Genomic DNA, 26102 nt, shown 5'->3' on the forward strand with positions numbered 1-26102 from the left:
CTTTTTTCTTTTTTTTTTCCTCTCAAGGCAAAATCTATAGTGATTCACTCATCTCAGTCACTCAACATGATTTACCGTAACATGATCATCTCTCTCTCGCTCACTCTCATAATCTCTCTGAGCACAGGCCAGACAACATATCGCCTACAGTACCAGAACTACCATTCACTACTGTGTTTCTCCTCTCAGACCACCAGTCGGTTCCTACCTCACGTTGCCATAGAGACAGAAGCAGTGCTGAGTCTGGACGAGGATACGGTCCTGCTGACCAGTGAGGTGCGTGTGTGTGTTTGTGTACATGTGTTAGTGAAAAGCACAGCAGAACTGCACACATATAAAAATCAATATTCCTGGAGAAAGTTGGAAATGCTCCATGTCTGATTCTTGTAGGTGAACTTTGCCTTCTTGGTGTGGCGGAGCTTCCCTGAGCGGATTGTGGGCTACCCTCCCAGGAGCCACTTCTGGGATCCCCTGAAGCGCGCCTGGGGCTACACCTCTAAATGGACCAACGACTACTCCATCGTCCTGACTGGAGCTGCCTTCTACCACAGGTACACCAGCACACTGCAGCAAACTAAATTAAAAAAATGCACTTTAGGGCTTGTTTTTCTAAAATATTTTGCCAATCAATATGTTTTCATTATTATCTTAAATCAAGTATAAACAAGACTAAATGTCTACAGCTATGCTAGCTTCTCTGTGAGGCTGCATTCAGTGGTGCTTTGAGCTAAATGAAAGGTCAGCATAGTAACATGCTCACAATAACAACGCTAACATGCTGATGCTTTCCAGGTATAATGTTTACCATGTTCACTGTCTTAAAGCTGCAGCAATTTCAACATGCTCAAAGGAAAAACAACCAATCAGATCCGAGCAGGCTCTACAGCAGCTGTCAATCATTGCTCACGAAACTCGCAAACGCCGGTCAAACCGTCAAACTAGGCAGCGCTGATCAAATATGAATTAATATTCTGTTACTGTAATGCCTATTTCTCACCTCAAATGTTTTCAAAAACATCTTGTAGCGTACTGTTTAGCTGTAAAATGAGAACGTTTGCTCCGCCTCTGCCTCTAGTGGGCGGCGCTTGGTATTTGCTCAACTGTTTCAACATGGCAGCCAAGTCACAAACAAAACAAAATCATTTTGACATGATGACGGTGTTAAAGTAAAAGTCAGGAGATCACCAAAGGGTCTCCATGGGGAATGTGAATGTCTGCACCATATTTCACTGCAATCTATCTATTAGTTGATGAGATATTTCACTCAAAACCTCAAATGCCATCCTCATGGCAGCGCTAGAGGAAAAGTCAAAGGGATCACCCAAGTCATTAGGATTCATCCTCTGGGGACTATAAATGTCTGTACAATATTTCATAGCAATCCATCCAATATGCCCTTTTCACAGCAGCCAAGGTAAACAAAGGTGTAATTAATACCATTAATTATGTTCCCTGTTCCATTTAGGTGGGCCAGGACCCTGCTATTGTTTACGCTGCCTCACTGGAATAAAATAAATCTAAATAGAACAGGACCATAATTAATTTTTATCAATTACACCTCTGTTTACCCAGCGATGTCAAAACGGCTGCTGTGAAAAGGGCCTATAGTAGTTGAGCTACTTCAGTCTGGACCAAAGTGGTGGACTGACCATCCCTACAGCCATATCGCCAGCTTCGGCTAAAAACAGGAAATGCTATTTAGAGCTACATATTCTTTGTTTTTGAATGTATTTCCTTTTCCATCATTAACTCATAACAAGTATACATGCATATGCTGAGCACACACACCTAAATTTAGACACACACAGACTCAACATTGATTATGCAACTAAGATCAAAAGAGAATTCCTTTCAGCAACTTTATGAATCGCAGCAGCAGCAGCGAGCATAATGACACGTATCGCAACATGAAAAGCAAAAAGGGGCAATCAAACAGAAAGAAATAGTATCAAGGATAATTATGTGTACGGTTGAGCGGGAGAAAAGGAGAAGGAGAGGGTGAATTACTCAGGGATCACTTCAAGCAGTTTGATTAATTCGAGGAGCCTGAAGTCGATATACAGTATTATATATGCAACGGCAGAGGGACGTGAGCTCTTATACAATATGAATGTAATTACTCCGCAGCAGGGCACTTTAAAGCAGTTGAGAACCGTTTGCCACATTTTGAGACAAAGTGGTCATTTTTACATCACAAGTTTGAGACTTACTTCTCTGGTTTCTGGCTTTGAGAGAGAGAGGAGCTCATGTTCACAAACATGGAAACAACATATTGGAATTATTAATTGTTCCCCGTTAAATATGACAAAAAATGCAATAGGAAAAAGCAGCAACTTCCCAGAATCACTTGTAACAAGTTACATAACATAATATGTGGTTAGTTTTAGTTCCTTAGCCCAATTAAAACATATTTAAAATTAGACAGTGACAGGTGTTCAGTCTGACAAACGTTATGCAAATTTACCAGCTGAATAGAAAGCCCTCCACTAAAAAAGTCCCGTCTTGAAAACTGAAGGAATGGAGAACATATGCATTGTACCACAGGGGTTGAGTCTGTTGTGCACTATAAATAACAAATCCCACAGGCGGTGAAATGGTTAACTTGTCCCAGATACATATATCATCAACATACATCGCACCGTCTACCCCTTTCTGTCAGGAGATGCCTTTACCATACAGGTGCTGGTTGCCTGGCCTCCACCTGTGACAAATGAGATTGTCTCTTTATTCTGTATGATACCTATTTAGGTGTTTGGCTGGTGTGCTTGTCTAAAGGGATTTACTGTAGTGTGGGTGCAAGTATAAGAGGCTAAAATTGAGATTAGAGACTAATAATAGTGAGACAGAAACGTCAGGTTTTGCACGCGACAGATGTGACAAAATATTCCTGCAAGATGAATAATAAAGCAATGTGAGAAAAGAACAGCCTCTTTTTAAAGGGGATCTATTAGCAGAAATGGAATATAATATTCATAACTATGTTTTCATTAGTGTATAATCACCTGAAACTAAGAATCTTTAGTTAGCTTAGAATGAGCTCTTCATATCTACATCGAGAGTAGGTCCTCTTCATGTTTCCTATCCATTTTTATTTATATTTTAATAACATTATACACCTGAATAACACTTTCCCTTGCCCCACAGGTACTACCACTACCTGTTCTCCCACTACCTGCCCCAGTCTCTGCGGACTCTGGTGGATCGCACCTCCAACTGCGAGGACATCCTGATGAACTTCCTGGTCTCTGCTGTGACCCACCTGCCGCCAATCAAAGTGGCTCAAAGGAAGCAGTACAAAGAGCTGCCCAGTCCACAGGTACATGCAGCCTTTTTGTCTTTCTCACGTGTTTAATAGTCTGTGGATGCTGTTGGCTCAAATGTCAGGTCGGCGCCGGATGATAAATGTCTTGTTCTGCCTCTCAGGGTACAAAGAGCGTCCCCTGGGCCAACCCGGAGCACTTCAACCAGCGGCAGGAGTGTGTCAACGCCTTTGCCAACTGGTTTGGCTACATGCCTCTGGTCCACTCTCAGTTTCGACTGGACCCCGTGCTCTTCAAAGATCAAGTGTCCGTCCTCCGCAAGAAGTACAAAGACCTGGAGAGAGCATGAAAAACGACGGGACAGAAAGGCTGGGAAGCATCTGGTCTAGTGGCCTTTTGGACAGACAAATGGACCATCAGTGGTGGGATGGTCAAGATGGGATACTCAAGACTGTCTGGGATGTGGACAAAGTGGCAGTGTGGTCCATTTGTACAATCATCAGACAGACCCTGGTGGACTGTTCTGGACTATATACATATAAATATGAAGAGAAAAAAGGCCGATAAAAGTTTGAAAGGAGCTTCAAAATGATACTCCCGTCTCCAAGACGAGACATTTAGGGGCCTTGAAAGAGTCCCTGTGATTGGGCCTCTCACTGAGAAAGGACAATCTCTATTGGACAGCAGAAAAGGGGGACGTGTGAACACTTCAGATGTCAGCCCTATTGACGTTACAATGAGAAGGAAATGGCTATCTCACGCCAGAAGGGACTGGTATCGGTGCCATGCACTCCAGCTGTCGATGTGTGTCTCAGCGTTACTTGTGCAGGGACTGTTGCCATGGAAACAGCTCATTTCACATCAAAATGCTAACTGTAAAATCAATAAAATGATTTATAAATGCAAACTCTGTGGCATGATGATGCAAGTTTGAGTTTTTCCCCACTCTCTTACTTGGCACATTTTATATTCAAACAAGTCTAGGACATAATATTATGATACATTTGAATTATGCTTATTTTCAGGTTCATACTTGTATTTTGGGGTTTCTACTAGAACATGTTTAAATGCTTAAATGTTGAAAATGCTTTATTTTTCTCATGACGGCTGTGCTGCAGCTTCAACCTCTGTCTGAAACGCTGTTTGAGCTCCTCCTATCACCCATTTTCTTGGAAAAAGTAGAAATCATAAGTTGATTAAGTGACGAACAGGCAAAAATAGACTTCTTACTGGTCCTGTATACATAATTGAATGTAGGGCCATCCACGTTTTTGCGTCGACCACCGTAGTTCTCCTACATGCTTGGCACACGGGAGGAGTTTCAGTTGGTTGCAACCTGCAACCTCATCGCTAGATGCCTCCAAAATCCTACACACTGCACCTTTAACTAGCACCGCAACTAACGGCTAATTTAACTTCCATTATTGATTAATCTGGCAATTATTTTCTCATTCATTCAATTAATCTATTGTTGGATGAAATGTCAGAAAATAGTGAAAAATACCCGTCACCAAGGTGACAACAAACCACATTTCAGTCACATTTGAGAAGCAGGAAAAAGTGGATAAACAATTTGCTCAAAAAAATGACAATTCTGATATCTACATTTTTGCTAATTAATTGTCTCTCAATTGACTAATTGTTTCAATTTTACTCTCAACTAAGCGTACTACCACTTAATATTTCCACAGCTCTTTAAAAAATGAGCCATGAGCCCAGTTCATATTGTGTAAACACATGCAGGCTTATATAAACTGAGACAAGCACATTTTCCTATCCGATGGGCACGCTGATAACTTGTGCCGTGTAGCGTGCTTTACACCGATGAAATCCTGGGACTTTATTTCCCTAGCAATCAATTTGATGGAGAAACCATTTGGCCAGATTGAATTGGCTCTAAAATTATTCTAAAATACAATTAACAGCAATCAAAAAGCGCTGCCTCAATCACAGGCCCCCTGTGGATTTGTGACTCTGGGATTCTCACGGTCTTTGATTCCTCAGTGTGTGGGAGCGCTAAACTGATGAGCTTGTTGGCGTGCGTAAAGACAGATGAATACAAAAGCGCGCGGTCAGAATGTGCATCATTATGTGTTGGTGGATATGCCTTGATGTACTTATATAGACAATCTCAATCATGCATTCCCACGTCAAACCCTCTGGGTTGGAATTGAAACAATGACTGCAACGTCTCAGCCGGCCGGTCTTGTATGAAGAAGCAGGACATTAAAAGTACACGTTCAAACATTTTGTTAAAAAAAGAGTTTATTCAATACAAAACAGAAACGACCCAGTCGGTCCACCTTTTGTCCCACAGTTTACAAAAATAAATTCACAGGCGAGCACGTCTCAACACCCTCAGGGTAAACAGGTGCGCTGTCTAGCACTCAGGAAGCTAATCTCATTACGCACACACACACACACACACACACACACACACACAGACACACACACACACACACATACACACTTCTGTACAAAGCACCTGAGATACATAGCTGCCAAGGGGCTAATTTGAATTCTGAACTTGTAGTGTTTTTTACAACTGACAGAGCATAATAAGGGCAATTGTGCCTATTGTAAACACAGACGTCAGATCAGCTTCTGTGCTTTCTGGAAGAATTACCTACAGTGAATCAAAGTCTGTCTGGTGTCGAGTCAGCACCCCGGGGGGGTGAAAACGCCATGAACACGGCGTTTTAAGAAAACTTTTTTTTTTGTTTTTACCTGAGGCAATACAGGTTTCAACTTATTATTTAAACAGTATGCAAAGAGGAGACCATAACACATTTGAATAAACACAGTGACAAATTAAGAGAACGATTCTTGGAGTGTATCCGGTTTTTAACTTTCATTAAGTATCAAAATAATAGTTCCCTCCTCAACCACTTCAATATAATACAGAATGAACAGTAGAAGCTCTTCGGTGATGGAAGTGCCAACAGAAATGAGGTGTACCCAAGTGAAAGGTCCCTTATTCCAAATCCAACAGATAGTCCCTTATATCCCCTGATCTTTGCCAGTGCATGCAGTCCATATGTCTGTGGAGGAATGCATCTCTTAAAAAGAGACTGGTGGAACCATCATTTCCTGAGCGTCAGCATGGCGTTGACGTCCCACAGCAGGTTCCTCATCTGATCCATCAGAACCTTCATCTCGTGGTTCTTCTGACGTACCTTCTGCAGGTGAACCAGAGAGACACAACATCCATCACATCAGTAACACTTTACTTAAAGCTCATGAACCATAGCAATCAGGACAGAAACTAGTTTACTCACTATAAAGACCATTTCACATTTCCAAATGTGTCCCAGTTTATTTCCTGTTGCAGTGTATGTGAATGGCATAAGCTGACAGGAAGTGAACATGGACCCAAGTTGTGAAATTCCATCGAAACCGTCTATAAACATTATCAATAATTTAGGCTTATTTACAATCATACCTGCTGGAGAGTAAAAAAAAAAGATACTTTCGACTGGTTTGCTACCAGCTATGTTGTTAATAAAACAAACAAGCTCGCCAGCCTCAGGCAAACTTTTCCACTATTTTGACACTGGCTGCCTGGTGGCAATTTTCCAAAACCCATCTGAAATCTTCCATCCCACTGGAATACTGGCTCTAATGTTTACAAAAACATCACCCTGATTTTAAATTCACTGATTCACTGCACACACCAGGCATGATGTACCCTCAGCCTGTGTCAGCACTGCCATCTAGAGGCATCTGAAGGGGACTTTAAAAGCTAAATATTTTGTCTTACTCACTGTTCTTTCAAATTGATGTCTAAGTTGCAGCCGTGTCGGACATTAAAGGGTAACATCTATTATTATTTCGATGGCCGAGGAAAGTTCAATCAATATTTGAGAACATGAGCTTGTCTCTCTCAAAGCCAGAAACCAGAGAAGTATGTCTCAAACTTGTGATGTTATAGAGTATAAAGTCTGGAGCTGCTCCATAGACGATGAATGGGAGACTGATTTTAGGGTTTTCTATTTTATACCAAAATGAGATTTATTCTATTGTAGTGTTCTCAGTTGTGGAACAGAAAATGTTCCTGTATACTCAGAACATTCCTCTGGGTGCTCTCAGTGTCATCTAGAACATCTCTTACTCATTAATTGTCTAGGGAGCAGCTCCACACTTTATACCCGATGACATCACAAGTTTGAGTTTTAGCGCTCTAGTTTTTGGATTTGGGAGAGAGTTGTTCATGTTTTCTAATATGTTTTGGACTGTCTTAGACCATGGGAATAACATATATGAACTTTGAAAATGGGCGTAGTTCTCCTTTAAAAGATCTTTATATTTTGCTAGACCAAGTATCGCTTCAATATCTGTCAATATGAGGCACATTTGTAATTACTATACAGCATCTATTCTATTTATTAGTGAATAGGTAACTACTAATTGTATTGCAATCTGACAGCAGAATAAGATGGTGTAGCTGTCGCTCTACTTCACTTACTAATGCAATGCAGAAGATCTGTGAAAGAACTGCTAATTATTACTTGTGACAGAAAAAATAGGAACACACCTCCAGAACCTCTTTTCTCTCCTGGTTGACAGCAGAGCTGCAGGGCTCCACTTTGACAGCAACCAGCTCCTCTCCGACATATGGCAGAAGCTGAGGACACACGATACATACAAAACAATTTTTGCGTTGGATTTTGATACAGTTAAAGTCATTTTCAGTATTCTATGTGTTTCAACAGTAACAGTTTTATCATTTATTTCCTAAAAAGCTGAATATTTAAAAAAACAAAACATGAAACTAATATCTAAGCAGTAATCCAGGGCTCCTTCCTGACCTCTGATGGACCCTCCTGCAGGTCAGAGGTCATCTCCACACAGCGTTCGTACAGGAGCCGGAGCTTTCTGAAGAGCAGGGCGAGCTGCCGTAGGTGTTCCTGGAGCTTCCCAAAGCGGTCCTGGTACATGGCCTGGCTCTGGGTCACGCCGTTGGGAAGCTACGTCAAAGACACACACACACACACACACACACACACACACACACACACACACACACACACACACACACACACACACACACACACACACACACACACACACACAGTCTCTCATCAGTTAAACTGTCTTTTCTTCATTTTTACTTTCAATTTCCTGTTTAGTAAAAGGCTGAAACTGTAAGACACTGTCAAGAATGGATAGTGATGTGTCAAGCCTGGGTAAAAAAATGCACGACAACACAATTTCTGACTCCGTGGTCCTGATGCGGATCGTTTGCTCGGAGAGTTTTCAGTGCAGGGAAAAAAAGAACATGCTCAGTTTAATGGACGAGCTGGAAGAGGAGAGTGATACACTGAGACGCACAGTGAGAGACAATTAGAGACACAGATCAGGTGGAGATGGAAGGATGAGTAAGACAGATGCTGACAAGCATGCCAAGTAGATACGCCAGAGAGGAGGATGGGACAAATGCAGACTGACAGACAACAGACGAACCCTGTAAGCTAGAAACACAGCAGCCATTCAGTTAACATCCACACACACACACACACACACACACCTGGCAGGAGACAGTAAAGACCAGATGGTAGTACTTACTTACTTTAATTTAATTTAATACTTTAATTTATATAGTATGCTATACAGTGAAGTTTTCTCATAGTAGCTATTATTGTCTTTATGTAGATAGCTGGAAAAAACTAGTGCTGACTATCAATTATTTGATAACTCAATCACAGAAAAATTGATCTATTCTATTCTATCTATCCATCTATTAAATGCCGAACGTAGGTTCCAATATTTCCAGTGTGAGCATTTGTTGCCATTATAGTAGAGCTGCAACGATTAATCGATTAGTTGTCAACTATTAAATTAATCACCAACTATTTTGTTAATCGATTTATCAATTTGTGCATTTTTTTAAAGACAAAAAGTCAAAATTCTCTGATTCCAGCTTCTTAAATGTGAACATTTTCTGGTTTCTTTCTTCAGCTGTCTTCATTTTCCACACATTTCCAGACTAAATAATCAATTCATTATTAAAAAAAAAAAAAAGTAATGTTTTTACTTTTAAGTTATCATGAATGAGACGTCCTAGAGGTGCTCAATCAGTGATTTGAACTACATTTCCATGAAAACTGTGCAAACTTTATCTGTTGATGAGGACCGTATGATATGGTCGAAAGCTCCAGAACAAGTTGAGATTGTTTCATCAAAAAAATAACCTCTAGATAAATTAGGATTAGTCTCAGCCATAAGACAAAATATTACAAAACCTTTCAATATAATGCAGTCCAATGCAACAGCAAAACAGCTTATCATACCAACATGTATCTGGCACTTGAAAACTAAACATGCTTTACAAAAGAAAAATATGTTTTTCTCAAATGTAAGCCACGTGGTGGTGCATCACTATAATAGTGGATCCTTCAAAATAAGAGGTGGTCTGTGATGATGTTTGCAAAACCAGCATTGATTCACACCATAACAGCATTTCACACAGAGATGGTGGGGAGACATTATCTTTAGCTATGTGCAGTACCTGCGTAGCTCGTGTGATCTGGAAGATCTCCATGGTGCGAGTGACAATGTCCTGGACGGTCTCCTGTCCGATCCGACAGAGGAACACCGGGGAGATCTCTCTCAGGGCTCCCTGCGGGGGCATGGACTGCTGCTGCTGCTGACCGGCGGCTGAGGCTGCCCCGGTGGCCAGGTGAGGCTGCTGCTGCTGCTGCTGAGGGGGCATCCCTGCCATCATCCCCGGCTTCTGAGGTAACGAAGCTGCCATCACTGCACCAAAACTGTGGGAAAGGGGATGAAAGTGAAAGGTAAGTACATAAAGTCATGTTGTGACCCCTGGGGCTACTCCTTTGTCCCCCGAGCTATCAAACTGTACACCACCTCTTTAAGGGGGGGACAAAAGAGGACTGTCTGCAGGACAGATAATAATGCACTATACTTATTTTTAACAGTCTCTTCTGCACTATATTCACTTTTTTTAATAGTCCTGTATCACAGCTGTTACCCTGCACTATATTCACTTTTAACAGTTTTCTTCATCTCCTTGTATTTTTATGTACTTTGCACTACTAACTTTTTTACTGCCTTTTTACTAACATGTTTTTGCACTATGGAGCTGTGATGCTGGAAACTTGAATTTCCCTCTGGATCAATACAGTTACTATCCATCTATCTATCTATCTATCTATCTATCTATCTATCTACTATCTATCTATCTATAGATGTTATCTATCTATCTATCTATCTATCTATAGATGTTATCTATCTATCTATCTATCTATCTCTCTCTCTCTCTCTCTCTCTCTCTCTCTCTCTCTATCGCTCTATCTCTCTACTCACTAATGCTAACACTAGCTCATTCATTAGCATAACAAAGAGTATAAAGTGCATAAAGTCCTGACTCTGTTACTCTACTTTATCGATCTGCTATAAATAAACTCTATTGATAACAAACTAGTTTATTCTTTTTTAACTAAACATGCTAAAGAAACATTTTTTACTGACTGACAAAAGCTAATCTTAGCAGCTAACCATGCTAGCACGAACATGCTAACGTCAATGTAAAAACTCATAGAGAAGCTAAGCTAGTTAGCTGCTAACATGCTAACTAGCAAGCTAACTAGCTTGGTTAGCAGAGTACATGAAAACCGCTCACCCAAATTAACTCCCTCGTGTAAAGAAGATGTCCAAATATCTCTAGCTTGCTGCAGTAATGGTGAATAATATTCCGTTTGCTTCTTTATTCTTTTAAATGAGACATAATGAGACCTTTATACTGATTTCTTTCAGACAGAGCGCCGCACTGTTATTGTTTTCATTGCGTCACTTCCTGTCACAGAACGGAAGTACACATGTCCCACCACTAGATGGAGCCAGTGTGTGTGTTGAGTAAATGTAAACATCAATCTTACTATAACACAACTATCTAATATGATAAAGGTTATTAAATTATATTTCTGTATGACAGAGATAAAAGGTAATAATTATAGTTAGAATAATTATAAATAATAACAATTATAGTTAGATAAATGTAATTAGAGTATATGTATGGCTCAATAAGGAAGCTGGTAAGTTATTAATGAATGACTTATAAGATAAGATAAGTTAAGATGAACCTTTATTAACCCCTGGAGGGAAATTCTGGTGTCAAAGCAGCAACATCAGCAAACAGAGTGAATCACAGGAAAGGTTAACAAAAATGATAAAAACAATAATAGAGATATACAAGATACAGAGTGAATGGGTGAACATAGTGTGTGCAGTCCGTCAATAAATAAATGTAGAATGTGCAATAAATAAATGTAATATGTACATATGTGCAGTCAGCAATAAAGTGGTAAATAGGATGTATAGTGTAAGGTGAGTGTGCCAGTGGTTAGGGTCCAAGATGGTTGCAGATAGTGCATGTTAAAAGGTAGATAGTGCATGTTTAAAGTTCTTAAAGTCATAATAGTTCTCATATGGGGGTCAGCCTTGGTTGTGGAGCCTGATGGCTACCAGCATGAAGGACTGACCCAGGCGCTTTGTGTTGTATGGAGAGAAGGGGTGGGATTAATTAAATTTGTACTTCTTCTCACTCCTTTTCGAATATTTAAATCAAGGCATCAAGTGTTTGACTATTTCTTTTTCTTATGCTTTTAATTGTATGTAAATACTGCTTGTTTCTGGCTCTCCACTTGTTGGTATGATCATTCTCTTTTTTATTTATTTTTTATTCTTTTTTTGTATTCTACATGTTCTAAATACATTTTTAAATGAAATGAATAATACAAATTAACAAATGTATGTATTTGAAAATATTTGCAATGAAGTTCACACATGACAAGCAGTTTGTAAATGCAGGCTCAATAGTTTGTATATAAATGTAGCAACATCCAAATACGTTTTTGATTAAACTTGCAAATATTACTAAATACATATATTTGTGGAATTTTATTACATTCATTTAAAACAAGAAATATTCGTGTGTGCATCAGAAATATATGTGGAATTTTTTTTACATTAATATACAACGCTAACTTTTTTTTTGTGCATTGGAAATATTTTTGTGGAGAGTCGTTTATATATAAATCACAAAATACATTTGTGAATCCTTCTCTGTGCATTCAATACTATTGAGACTGATCTGACTCCATCAAATTGGAAGCATTCAGATCCTTTACATAAGCAAAAGTAGCATTACTACAGTGTAAAAATACTCAAGTAAAAGTCCTGCATTCAAAATGTTACTGAAGTGAATAAACCTATATCAGCAAATGTACTTTAAAGCAGTGGTTTTCAAAGTGGGGTCCGGGGACCCCCAGGGGTCCTTGATGGGGTTCCAGGGGTCCCCAGCAAAAAGGGGAATCATTTATTTTCACTATAATTTCATCCATAAATAACACAGTGACAGAATGTATTACTATTTTGGTCATGGATTTCATACACTTTCTGTAATAAAACATCTAAAAGCAAAAATCCAATCAGATGGGGGACCCTGGGCCAAAATCTCATCAAATCCGTGGTCTAATTTGTGTCAGTTTAGGGGTCCATGGTGTGAAAGCGTCTGGGAACCACAGCTTTAGTGCTGAGATTTTATTGTTACATATTTTATTATTGGATCAATATTACAAATGCATTAATGTGTTAGCAGCATTTTAATGTCGTGGCGAGTTGAGGTGGAGCTAATTTTAACCTACTTTGTATACAGCACTGTTGGCTAATTCAATCTTAACAATTCCTCATACATTCATCGCTTTATCATCACAGAAGAAGAATTAAATATATACACAGATACACATAGATTTTCTTTTTTTTGGACTCAAATAATGTATTTCAAAACTAACCGTCATTGCCTTTTAGTTTAATCAAATACACTTTATTCTGTTTCTCATAATGAAATGTAGAAATTACATAAATGAGCCTGCACTAACAGGCAATAATATTAATAATAATAGACTAATAATAGGCTTTTCAGGGTTAAATGAAGGTCGTGTGAGTGCGACTTTTCCTTGAAGGCCGGCCAGCCCAACGAGATTTGCTTATGGCAAATCATTTATCATTCACGTGTTGACCTGCTTCCTTTATGTATGAAATCTCTTCATCCGTGTTTTACATAAGCTCAAAGGTTGAGCTCGGGCCAGGAGTTTCAAGGAAGTACATTTTGTTTTTCTTGCGGTGTGGTTTATAGTTTAAAAGAACCTTTGTTGACCTTAACAAATGCAAATTAACTCATCACACTATTAAAATTTAAAGTTTAGTCTTGAAATACGTTATTCCCCATGTGTCCAAGAAAGAAAAACCTGTCTGTATTTGCATATATTTTCAATTTCCTCCAAGGTCAGAATGGATCAAATTAAGTAATGTGCAAAGAAACTGATTGTGAAGCTGAAAGCAAAGCTAGTGTACACTGTTTGGACTCTGAACTGTTGGGAAGTTTTTATTCTGCCTCCCTCGTTTTGCTTGTGTACTTGATGACTGATTTTCATAATGATTGTGTGTGTGTGTGTGTGTGTGTGTGTGTGTGTGTGTGTGTGTGTGTGTTCACTGCAGAGCTTCAACTTGAACATTAATAGCATCTTGGAGGAGATTTGGTTAGCAGGCAGGCATTAAAGACAGAGGTCACAGGAACACACTGATGCCAATGAACAGGATCAATCAGAAGTAACACATTCATGAAGAGTTTGGCGTGGCTCCTTCTTCAGTTTATGTCTTTTCAAAATGTTTTCATGACGTCTTTCATACATCACCTGTTGCTCTTTGTTGCAGTAATGCACTCTAAAGTTGTGCAATTTTGAGTTTATATGAACACGACTGTCGGTCTGAGCATCAAATGAAATGTTTACAAGACCCCTCCTCCTCCGTCTAATTGCATTCTCTCATCTTTATGGCTGAAACTCACGAACATACCAAGGAAATTAAACATTACTTTATGGGCCAATAATATATTAGATTTCAGAGCAAGATAAGGAGCTTCAAGAATTTATTCTGTGTTAATCATATATATGTAGAAATAAAAACCCAATAGAGTCACAAAATAAATACGTAGCACTAATGTTAAGGGGCTGTGTATTCAAATGTCCGATACTGGGAAATATGTAGCACGCTGATAACACACCTGATAAAGCACCACAAAGGCTCCGCTGTGTTCACGTAGCTACCAGAACAACCTGTTACACCGACAGGTTTCGTTTACTTCTTTGCCCTTGGGGTTGGGTGCTGATGATGGTTTTAAAGGGCAATGCCACCTAAATTTAGAATTCCTATGTGTTAGGAATTCTAGTTTGATTGGTAATTGTGGACATGAGCTATCATGATCAGGCCATTAAATACGCGTTATCAGTCGCTATAAGCACCATAGATGTGGGTCATTAGTGGCCTACTACGCCTACTACGTTGTAAAAGTGAAAGTAAAGCTTAAAGGCAACACGTTCTTACAAAACTGAATGAAACGTCACATTTTGAACACAAACAAAAAGACTTCTTTTAGTTTAGGCAACAAAACTACAACTTCTTTAGGTTTAGGGAAAAAACAAACAGTGAGGTTTACGGAAAAACACCATGTTTTAGGTTAAAATAACTGCAAACACAAAGACAACTACAGATTGTTTGGTGAAAACCCTGTGTTTTGTGTCCCATCTATTGTCCCTGACCTCCAGCCCTTATGGAGTTTCACACCGTCTATACTAGGGATGTCACAACACCAGAAATCTAGTAGTCGATACCAATACCAGTGAATTTCCACGAGTCTCGATACCCCATTCGATACCACGGTTAAAAAAACAAAAAACAACAATAAATCCCATGTAATTCAACACGCTCTCTTTTATTAAAAACATTTGAACCTCACAAAAAACAGAGGCATGTAGCCTTTAGGTAATAAATAAAAGTAATTGACCCATTTAGTACATTTTGGCGTATCAGCGGCATGTTATCAATCGATAACAAACCAACGGTAAAGATCAGGGTCAGCGCTTTGCACACATTGACCGTCATCTTTTCCTGTAATAATCAGTAACACCAGGTAAGGTGTAATCAGTAACACCAGGTAAGGTGTAATCAGTAACACCAGTGTTATCACAAGTTTATTAACCGGTGGAACATTTTCCTCACCTTCACATCCCTACCAATGACCATTACAGGTATTGTACGGTACCGTCGGTACTGTAGAAAAAGAGTACCGTCACGTTTTTAGAATTTTGTTATCGACTTGGTACCGAAGTATCGGTTCTCGTAACATCCCTAGTTTATACTAAAGTGCCAGACTTCCGCTTCTGCTCTGTCATAACTACTACGGTCGCCAGAGGTCGCTGTTGTGTTCTTTTATACCTTCTTTCGGTGATCTATCATGTGAATAGATGATAAAACCTACTAGTCGGTGCAGTAGGCCCCTACTGACCCACATCTATGGTGCTTATAGCCACTGATAACACCTATTTAATAGCCTGACAACAGGGAGACTGATTTTATTTGTTTTCTTTTTTATAACCAAATGAGCTTTATTCAGAAAATGTTCCCGTATACTCAGAACATTCCCCTGGGTGCTCTCAGTGTCATCTAGAACATCTCTCCCAATTCATTGTCTACAAAGCAGTTCCACATTTTATACCCCATGACATCACAAATTTGACTTTTAGTGCTCTAGGTTTTGGATTTGGGAGAGAGTTGTTCATGTTTACTACTATTTTTGGACTGTCTTAGACCATAGGAATAACATGTTGAATTTTGAAAATGGGCGTAGTTCCCCTTTAAATAGGCACACGAATTTGCAGGTCACATTTGTGGACAGCTGTATCAATCTTAATCTTGAAATAACTTGCACCACACAGAGTCCCTGTGAAAATTGCGTAACTTTATCACTCTGTCACACCATTCCCTCTGTCATCTTTAAGCCAATAAAATCCAAATGAGAGGGACTGTCTGTTTACTTTTCCTTAGAATAGATAAGTTGAAGTTTTATGGGAAGATGAATCGGATCATTTGAAAGTGAAACAAAGATTAAAACTGGAAAACATCTATATCCAATGATATTCCAAAATTGATACAACATTTTGTAATGCCATTGAGTGGCAGTTGAAACAAAGTGCCATACCAAAATGTTAATGTCATTTCATATTTCAAGTGCAATGACGCGGTTACATCATTGCTTTGTTTATTATGAAGTGATAAGCTGCCTCAAATATGTTTGTACAAACTAGATATCAAAAGCTAAATATCACAGGGGCACATTCCGTTCGGCTTGCTTCGGTTATTCCAACAATCAGCTAATAAGCAACAGGCGAGGTAAAACCAAGCGTGCTTTATTCCCCAAATTTTAATCAGAATTGTGTTCATTCGGGTGGAAAAAATGTCAAAGTAAGGTGAGCAGAATTCCTGTGTTATCAGAGTAAACCTGGAAGTCTTTGGTGATGAGTGTCTGTGGTCACATTCCAGTTTTAGATGAGTTATATCAGTATTTCTCGTTTTTTTTCTTTCCTTGTGTTTATCTTAGCAAAATGAAAAGTTAAATATGAAGAGGAAACACATCCGTTTCCATCAAAATGCACGGTACAAATGCCAACCTACATTCTTTAGCAAAAATAAAGATTAGAAGTTGTTAGAGCATTGAAATTTAAAGGATCAGTATTTAAAAAAAAAAAACATTTTATTTTTGACATTGGGAAATTGGGTTTTGATAAGTTATCGTTTTTAAACTGTGATTCATTGCAAAATGATAAAGTTATTTTAAAGCAGCAGTGGGTAGAAATGGAGCAAATATGATTAAAAAAGTTATTTTTATAAAACGGTCACTATATCCTATAGCATGAGACAGGTAATCTGAAAAAAATCATGTGCCTCTGTGTCCTCCGGTGCCCAAATGACGCCATAAATATTCTGCCTACTGTCCCTTTAACTGAAAAGACAAACAATATTGTAACAACTTGGGTGCCACTGTTCTCTGTTTATATGACCATTTGGTAAAAGAAAATACGGTCTGTAGATACATCAGGATGAAGAGGAAGTATTGTTGTAGATATATAAAGTAATAAAAACAAAAATAACCCAACTGCACTCATAATATATCCAATGTAATGTTTTGCATACATATTTGTATAAGTCATTACAAGCATAGGCAAAGCAGGTAATTCAATGAGGTGCCATGACATAAGAAAAATAACAACAGAACATAAAGTTTATTTTTTATTACCTTCGACTGATTAAAAAAAAGGAACTATATAAATGAATATAAAATGTACAGTAGCTACTCAAAATGTGTAGATTTTTATTTTATTGAAGTTTGTTGCCTTGGAAATTTTAGTTTTTACATATGGCACTGAAGACATTTTAGTGTTAGACATAACTACTGAAAAATAAAGGTGTACACAGCACACACACACCTGTTAACACAAACTTAAACAATCTAGGTAAGCCGGGGTAAAACGTGGTAATATAATATATCCTGTAATTAGTAACCCTTTGAAATAATCAATCATTATTTTCATTATATATATTTCATTAGAAAATATTTATAAATGAAATATTTTCATTATTTAATTTTATAATGAAAATGATTGATTATTATTTGTCATATATATATATGGTTGGTTTTACCTAATTTTCCTACTCTTTTCCTACTTTGAGTAAAGTTCTGGAAGAGTCAAAGGCCTCTCTAAACCCTGGAGATGGTTGTGCGTGAAAATCCCAGATCAGTAGCTTCTGAAATACTCAAACAAGCCCGTCTGGCACCAACAACCATGCCACGTTCAAAGTACCTTAAAGGTCCCATATCATGCTCATTTTCAGGTTCATACTTGTATTTTGTGTTTCTACTAGAACATGTTTACATGCTGTAATGTTAAAAAAAACTTTATTTTCCTCATACTGTCTGCCTGAACATACCTGTATTTACCTTCTGTCTGAAACGCTCTGTTTTAGCGCATTTTGACGGAATTGCAACGGAATTGCAACAGAATTGCATTGCTAGTCAACAGCTTGGGTCCATGTGTACTTCCTGTCAGCTGATGACATTCACATACACTGCAACCAGAAATAAACTGGGACACATTTAGAATGTTTACGTTTAAAATTGTGCCAAGGCTCTCAATATTGTATATTAGTGACATCACGAATGGGCAGAAATCCTGACAGCTTGTTTCAAATGCAGAGTTTCTGAATACGGGCTGTGTGTATTTCCCTGTGGATTGAGTATTTCGATACTTTCACAGTATTTATATAGGACTTAAGCCTGTTTTATAATAAAAAAACATGAAAATCTCACTTTTTTATAATATGGGACCTTTAAAACACCTTTCTTTGTCATTCTGAAGCTTAGTTTGAACTTCAGCAGATCATATTGTCCATGGCCCAATCCCAATGTGCCCCCTAATGCCTTAAACCCTGAACCCTCAGGGACTTGACTGACGTCACCTGGTAAATGGTTGAACGCGAGAGGCTGCAAAGGCTTGAAATGGTATAAATACGAATGGGGAAGCACTTTGCTGCAACATATCCCGTTACCTTGACGACGCCAATTGTGGGTTTTTAATTCTATGTTTATTACTGTCTATTTGAACGTCTTCCAGGCTCTTGCCCTGCGAGACTATAGAGGTAACTGTCAAAAAAACGATTTATTTGTTTTTGTCAAACTTCATTAAACAAAATTATAAGAACTGGTTGATGGTTGATGAATAAACCAGGTGTGTAATATAGTCTAATGCTTGTATTACTCATGTGACAATTAACACTAAACACGAGACACTTCACATATTTCACTGAGGCCCTTTATTATTTCAATATTTGCTGGAAATGCATTGATATTATTCAGTAACACGTTCAGAGCCTTCTAACTGAAAACTTTTTTTACGATCACTAATGTGACGAAATGGAAATGCTCCAGAGTACAGTACATTTGTTTGTTTTTCTCTCTCTCTCTCTCTCTCTGACGACTGAGAGTTATCAGCATCAGTTTTATGGAAAGCTGGCAGGTATAAAAGCCCTGACAGCAAAGGGGGGGACAGCCGTGTTATACAGCTGGAGACCAAGATGGAGAAAACAAGGATGCTTGTCCTCTTTGTCTGTTTGACCTTCATGTTACTGGGCTTCACCGAGGTAAGGGACACTTTGGATAGCTGATGTTAAAAAGACCTGACCTTGTGTCCACGTTCAGAGAGCCGTGATGGACCAGCGATGGCCAAACAGTCTCTCTGATTAGTGGACACTGATCAGGATTTTGAGCGCAAAGCACAGCTGACTCGTGCTTTTCTGGCTTAAGTGTGATCCCAGTCAAATTAGTCAAAGGGGATGGAACATTTACATGTATCTCATAGTCTACGCAAATGGAGAGGCAAATAGAAAAACAGGGATTTGGGGTGGTTTTTTTGGTACAAAGAGATGTTTGGATTTTATTTTACAAAAGATCTTTTTTGCAAACACGTAATCAATTATGAGAATGAACATGATCAAGTTTATTCTTGACCTTGGGAACAGTTGATTTTGTAATTGGCTTATTTGTAACTTCATCTTTAAAAAGCATGTCAAATTGCAATCGTTATGAGGGTTAATCAATGGGTTAAATTAACCTTTTGTACAGTTTTCCTCTGAAAACTGAGTCATAATGTTACATTTTCAACTGTTCTACATCTGCGTAATGATGACCAGGATATGTATTTATAACTCCTCCACTCCTATAATGCCGTGAAACCGAATACATTAGACCTACTTTACTTTGTCAGCCCTCTCTAATCCTTTCTTTTGCTGGAGGGAGGAGCTATCTGGTGTCAGCCACGGGAGTGCTCCTGTTACCAGATAAACTAGATATGAACTATCAGGAAAGCGTAGGTTTGGACTACAGGGACTATAGAGAGACAACAAAGAGACGGATGCAGATATACTGTGTGCAGTCAGGCAGGGGACAATTAGTTGAGGGCAGAGATGTACTGCAGGCCTCTAAAGCAACCACAGCAGCAATATGCAAAGGTTAATGTCTTCATGCCTCATGTACTCACCTGCAGCAGGTGCTTGGCCTTTTGCAACAAGTGATTCGTCGCTTACACAGACACTGAGCTGCAGCTTTATATAATACAGGCAGGGAATAATAACAGTATACAATGGTGCTTGTTTGTAAGATATCATACAAACCGTTGTATGAGGACATGTTGCATATTATTAGGCTTAGTAGTATCAACTCTTTTGTCAATATCTAGTTTCTCTCATTTTTGTTTATCACCCAAGTTATGTGTTTTCTTGCTTACTTGTTGTGGTATCTAGCCATGATAGTTCTGGTATTATTTGCCCAGGTTTAAATAGGTTTGTGTCTGGGATTTCTAACACCACCCTTATGCAATGGAGGACTTTCAATTGTGGGCTAATGGCACTGAAAAATAAATAAATAAATAAAACAGCAGCATTTACGGTATTTTACTGGAGTTGAACTTTTTAGGAAGAGTGAGATGTGAAGGTCAATATCAATGTCATGTGTGTGCGTTTGAGTACAGATCTGGAGTCAGGATGGTTAGCATAGCTTAGCAAAAGACAATAGTTACATGCTGGAACTATTTCTTGGCGAACAACAGCCGGGCGTAGTTCCTGAAGTCACAGTGAGGTTTCCAGGTTTGGTATCATTGCTCCTGTTCAGGGACCAAAAGCGAAGTCTGTGCACACACCATATCTGTGCAACCTGCACTATATGCTATACTACAGATACTACATTGGCCACTGATTGTTATTCTAAAATAGAACATGACTCTGGACTTATCATATCTCTTTTGCAATGCAAACTGTTTTCTTTTGACAGGAACAAAATGTAACACAACCGCCCGGTAACACCTCTACTCACACAACCTCCAACAACCATACAGCACCGTCCTCCACCTCCACCTCCACCTCCACCTCCACCTCCACCACAACTGTCTCCTCGCACACCACGACTACCACTACTACATCACAGCAGCCCACAAAGTCCTCTGCAGCCACGTCACCAACTGGGAGTGTTGGAACCAAGAGCACTGCGACTTCAACTGTGACTTCAGCTGCGACATCCGCCTCTTTGTTCGGGCCCTGCGGTCAACTACTGGTGCCTGCCATCTCTGTTCTGATCTGCGGTGCATTGGGCTGAAAGTGTAAAACCTTTCCACAACAGAAATGTTGGATTCTTGACAGAGCCTCTTATTTAATGGCTCTTTCTGTGACTGTCTTCATATTAATGCTATGAAGTGCTTTGTTTGCACTGAGCTCTTTTCCACTTTTGATCACGACTGCTCCACACAATCAAAATAACTAATGACTAATGACTAATGCCATGCTTCAGATGTCAACAAAATATCTGACAGTTTTTCTCATTCGCTTTGGCTCAATTCTTGAATGAGAATCGTTTTTTGTTTTTTTCAGTTCAAATCTCTGAACAATTAGTTTGTTGTTCACAACAAATTAAAATTTTTCAATCATTCAAGTAAATTGCATGTGTTTTGGCACGTGTGCAGAAGAGTCAGTCCAATAACCCCTTTGCACATGTCTTATTGATCAAGATTGATTGATTGTCAGTGTTCTCCTTCACAACTTTTGAACATCTTTTGAGCCATCACATGCAAAATGATCCAATCAATCATCAAAATCTGCCAGACATACAGTATGTGTATATTCCATAAATATCCATGACATGGGGTTACGTACTGTGAGGAGGTACAAATAGTTGTTTTTTGCTTTACTTATTTTTGGCGTGGATGTTAGTTTATGGCAATTTTCTGTTCACCGTATATGACTTTACATGAAAAAAATGAATTTTCTGTTTACGGTACATGTAATCCATTGCTACACTAATAAATGTACTGTATATATACAAATGTGCATATCGTTTTTTTTCTGTGTACTACAGTAGCCCCATTGACTTTCAGTAAACCTTTACCTGTTGAAATGGGAATCTAAAAAGCTCAATTCAATACACAACAGCCTTCAGCTAGACAGAACCGACATTGTGGTATAGTACAGTGAGCAGTCAGTGTCAACAAACAAGTAGAACAAACCAGAGATTTGCATATAAGAAACATTTCCATGGTTGACTGCAGTGGTGAAAAAACACCTGAACTATGACAAAACAACTTTTCATTTTGGTGGCATTGGTTGGCATCGTGTTTACTGACACAATAACTAAGTATTGAAGCATGAATAAAGTGTTGTTGGATGACATACTACCTTTTTTCAGACATGCAATAGAGTTGTGATGTCCCATCAAACAGTTGTAACAATTGCACTTACAGCCTAGAGAATGTTAAGACTGTTGATTGAGTTGATTGAGTGAAAAACTGTAATCACAAATAGCAACAGAGGATTTGACTCACTGAGGCACTGAATGGAACTGAGCCATCGTTACTGTTATCAGGGTCTCCTGTGCTTTTTCCTACTATGACAAAGTCAAAATGTCATGCTGTGAAAAAGGTCCATAGAACTGGATGGACATGGTAGAGTCGCAGCTGCCGACTCTTATTTGCATTTTGCTTTCACTATGAAAGAAATACCCCATTATATTTAGACAACATCACATTCAAATTCAAGATGTTTGTCTTTAGCCACCTTGTTTTGTTTTGCTCCCATGACTCTGGTTACGGGCTATTTTAGTGCATGACAACAATGTATTTCATCCATCCATCCATCCAAGACGAAGACGGGGTACACCCTGGACAGGTCACCAGACCATCACAGGGCTGACACATAGAGACAGACAACAATGAATTTCACTTTATCTGTATAATCATCGCAAACTGATGGCTTTTACAGTATGTGGAATATAATGAGCATGACTTACTTTGTGGGTCGAGTAGTGTAAAGCCAAAAGCAATTCAAGTTAAAACTATATTACAGTTAAATATCTAAATCAGCAGGGGAATGGTTATAGTGGAAGTTTAATTAAAGGTAAATGGTGAATTTGAAGTTTGATTAATTTGCTTAAGAGGCTGTGTTCCCACCCAGAGTGCGGTTTAAACTGATGTATGAATCAATGCACAATTACTAAGATATCAGCTGTATGTTTATTAATTGAATTGAATTATCTTCAGAGTAACACGTATTTTCACTGGGATACTGATCCCCGAGGCTGCTTCAAAGAGAGCCATCTCACCATGACATTTAAACGAGGTATTCTGCTTTATATTGCACTTCATTCAACAAAGGTGAATCCATTAAAGATATTACTTTGTATTAATCAGTGAGTTTCTTACTACCTTTGCTGAACAAAAACAGCAGAGACAAGATAGCCTCTCTTACATCCATATCTGGAATGATTTCAATTGGCTCAGTGTGAGGTTTTGCATGTGGAGAGGCTTCTTGACTGGAAACAGGTATCAGGTGAAAAATCTGAATGACCTATAAAAGCTCAGCCTCTGGATAAAACAACCCATCTTTACAAAACTCTCGGCAAGGATACACAAGCGTATGACCGGGACCTTGACAAGAAAAGAAAAGAAAAAAAGATTGTTATAAAACAGCGAGGCTTTCAAGAGAAATCTCCAGCTGTCTTGTTTGTCCTCAAGAAGAGGAAATCATCTGTAATCCAACATGAAGTATCTCATCCTGGGACTGTTTTCACTGGCTCTGCTGGGATTCGTCTGTGCGCAGGTAAAAAATCCTCTTCACTGGCTGTAAAGTAGATAGAAGGGACTAAGCGTAAGGGGGAAAAAAACTAAATCTAATAGAAAAAACAGATTTTATTTATTCTTTTTTGTTAAAAAGGACCCAGTTTCTACCAGAAAAATTAATAAATGAATAATTTCACACCAATTTCTGTGAAATGTCATACTTGTTTTTATATCTTCCCCCTGTATTTTTCATTATTAATACATTTTTGTCATGTAAATCAATTCCAAAACTTGAGCATGCATTCATAGAGTATTTTTCACAATATAATAGACATTACATGGGCGGCTGCAGCTCAGTGGGTAGAGTGGTCGTGCACATTGCGGAAGACATTGCATTTGGTTCACCATCTGACTCTCATAAAGTTCCTATTGTTATTCATAACGAAAAAATCCAGCAGGTATTTTCGTATAAATATTTGGCCGTAATGATTGATCATCTGTTATCTTGGAAAGACCACATTGAATTTGTCTGTAAAAAGGGGCGAGTAAACACATTCTTCTTTTGTTTTTTACTTCTGTGATTATGAGTGTTCTACAGTATTGTTATACGACATGGTACAAGAGTTTGTCCACTACGTTAAAGTCAAAACTGCTCCACCAAATGAAAATCTGCTCAAAGATAGTAGGTCAACCTCTTGAGAAACTCTATGAATCAGCCTATCATAATAACATATTAAGGCTGGCTAACACCATCGTCTCTGACCCCAACCATGTTTTGAACAGTGAATATGAATTGTTACCATCAAATCGGAGATACAGTGTTCCACGATTTAATAAGGTTAGACTGAAGCACTCTTTTGTACACCAGTCAATCCTACAACTAAATATGGAGCCTAATCCCAGATCAAATGTACGTTGAAGGGCCCTGAATATCGTCTTCTGTGATTGTAATGTCTAAATGTCCGCATCCTTGTTTCTTGGCTTTGTCCTTTTTGTGATGTTGCAAATGGAGCTGCTGTGATGCAAAACAAATTTCAGACCTGTCGGACAATAAAGTATTATCGTATTATATTAACCGCAAGGTTGGCAGTTGGATCCCTGGCTCTTACTGTCTGCATGTCGAATTGTCCTTGAGCGAGACGCTAAATTTCAAGTTGCTCCCCGGGCGCTTTAGAGCAGCTCACTGCTCCTAAATGCTTAGGAGGGGCTAAATGCAGAGGTCAAATTTCGTGCATGTACCATTATGTATATGAAAAATGTAATAAAGGTTTTTTATTATGCTCCATATCATCCAATACAATGTCATGCTATGTGATAAATCTTTGTTTTTTTCTCATCCTCTACACGTCACACAGAAAACAACCCCTGGAATGCCAGACAGCTCCACCACCAATACAACCTGGCTATCCAACACCACTAGCAACAACGGCAACAACAACAACAACAACAACAACAACAACATCACGGGGAACAAGCCAACCTCCTATGGCCCCACAATGATGCCGACCACGACCAGATCAGCAGGTTTCACAGCTACAGCAGCTGGCATAGCTACTCAGAATGGACAGAGTCACATCTCCACCTCTATCAGTCTGCTGTTTGGATCATTTGTTCTTCAAGCACTTTGGCAATGAGCGCCCTCTGGAGGCTCAGAGCTGGAGTGAGTCTTAAACTGCACACACACTGTAGAACACATGAGCTTTTTCTTAGAATATTTGCTAGCGAGGAAACACGTCGTGCACCAGATTCAGCACTGATACCTGTGAAGGAAAAAGCAGATGCTGTTGAATCATAATGAGTTTAAGCATGTTTGTTAGTACTGTAAGAGATTAGTGCTGCCAGGCCTGTATTTGTACGCCTGTTTGTTATCCTGCGTGAAAATATACATTTAATCAGATATATCATACATGTATAAATATGATATAAGTTCATGAATAGATACGTGTGTGTATATTAGTATAATTATTTTTACATTAGTATAAGTATTTGCTTTTTCTTTGGTGTGTCCACAAAAAAAAACAATAAACAGAGTGAAAAATATTACAATTAAAAACATGCCTTTATTGCCATTCATTTCTTTAACGCATTAATGCAACTTAAGATTTGTAGGTTGTAAAACCTAGATACAGGTATCATGTGAATCTAGAAAACCTAAGGAGTCCATTGGTACCAACCATGTCATACTAGCTTGTTGTGAAGGAGGTTAAATAACACTCCAAACTTACACTAAATTTTGTTGAGTAAAAAACGAAATGGCCATTTTCAAAGGGGTCCCTTGACCTTTGACCTCAAATTATGTGAATGAAAATGGGTTTTCTGGGTACCCACGAGT

General features: G+C 38.7%; 2 protein-coding genes and 1 long non-coding RNA gene across 8 annotated transcripts in view; 2 read left to right on the top strand and 1 right to left on the bottom strand.

Moving 5' to 3' along the window:
* ext1c (exostoses (multiple) 1c) overlaps positions 1-4167 on the top strand; it is a 100020-nt gene extending 95853 nt beyond the window's left edge. For all 5 annotated transcript variants that reach the window (XM_074612529.1, XM_074612528.1, XM_074612527.1 and 2 more), the window contains 4 exons: positions 190-276; positions 391-551; positions 3145-3316; positions 3424-4167. In XM_074612529.1, the coding sequence (XP_074468630.1) occupies positions 190-276; positions 391-551; positions 3145-3316; positions 3424-3609 (606 nt within the window). In that variant the 3' untranslated portion in view covers positions 3610-4167. The remainder of the gene's footprint in view (positions 1-189; positions 277-390; positions 552-3144; positions 3317-3423) is intronic.
* A 1340-nt stretch (positions 4168-5507) lies between these two features.
* LOC141753891 (mediator of RNA polymerase II transcription subunit 30) lies at positions 5508-11101 on the bottom strand. Of its 2 annotated transcripts, XM_074612538.1 has the most exons (5): positions 10903-11101; positions 9769-10027; positions 8069-8227; positions 7795-7884; positions 5508-6439 (listed from the first exon to the last, which is right to left on the bottom strand). In XM_074612538.1, the coding sequence occupies exons 2-5, from the start codon at positions 10012-10014 to the stop codon at positions 6344-6346; spliced, it is 591 nt and encodes a 196-aa protein (XP_074468639.1). In that variant the 5' UTR covers positions 10015-10027; positions 10903-11101; the 3' UTR covers positions 5508-6343. The 2 variants fall into 2 exon arrangements, with proteins under 2 accessions (XP_074468639.1, XP_074468638.1); XM_074612537.1 differs by lacking the exon at positions 10903-11101 and having other exon boundaries at positions 9769-10063.
* Positions 11102-19013: 7912 nt separating this feature from the next.
* Positions 19014-22042, top strand: LOC141754268 (uncharacterized). Its single transcript, XR_012590582.1, has 2 exons — positions 19014-19313; positions 20998-22042. It is a non-coding gene; the product is annotated as an uncharacterized LOC141754268 (long non-coding RNA).
* Positions 22043-26102: the final 4060 nt, after the last annotated feature.

Source organism: Sebastes fasciatus, chromosome 17, assembly GCF_043250625.1.
Source record: "Sebastes fasciatus isolate fSebFas1 chromosome 17, fSebFas1.pri, whole genome shotgun sequence".
In the NCBI taxonomy this organism is placed as follows: Eukaryota; Metazoa; Chordata; class Actinopteri; order Perciformes; family Sebastidae; genus Sebastes; species Sebastes fasciatus.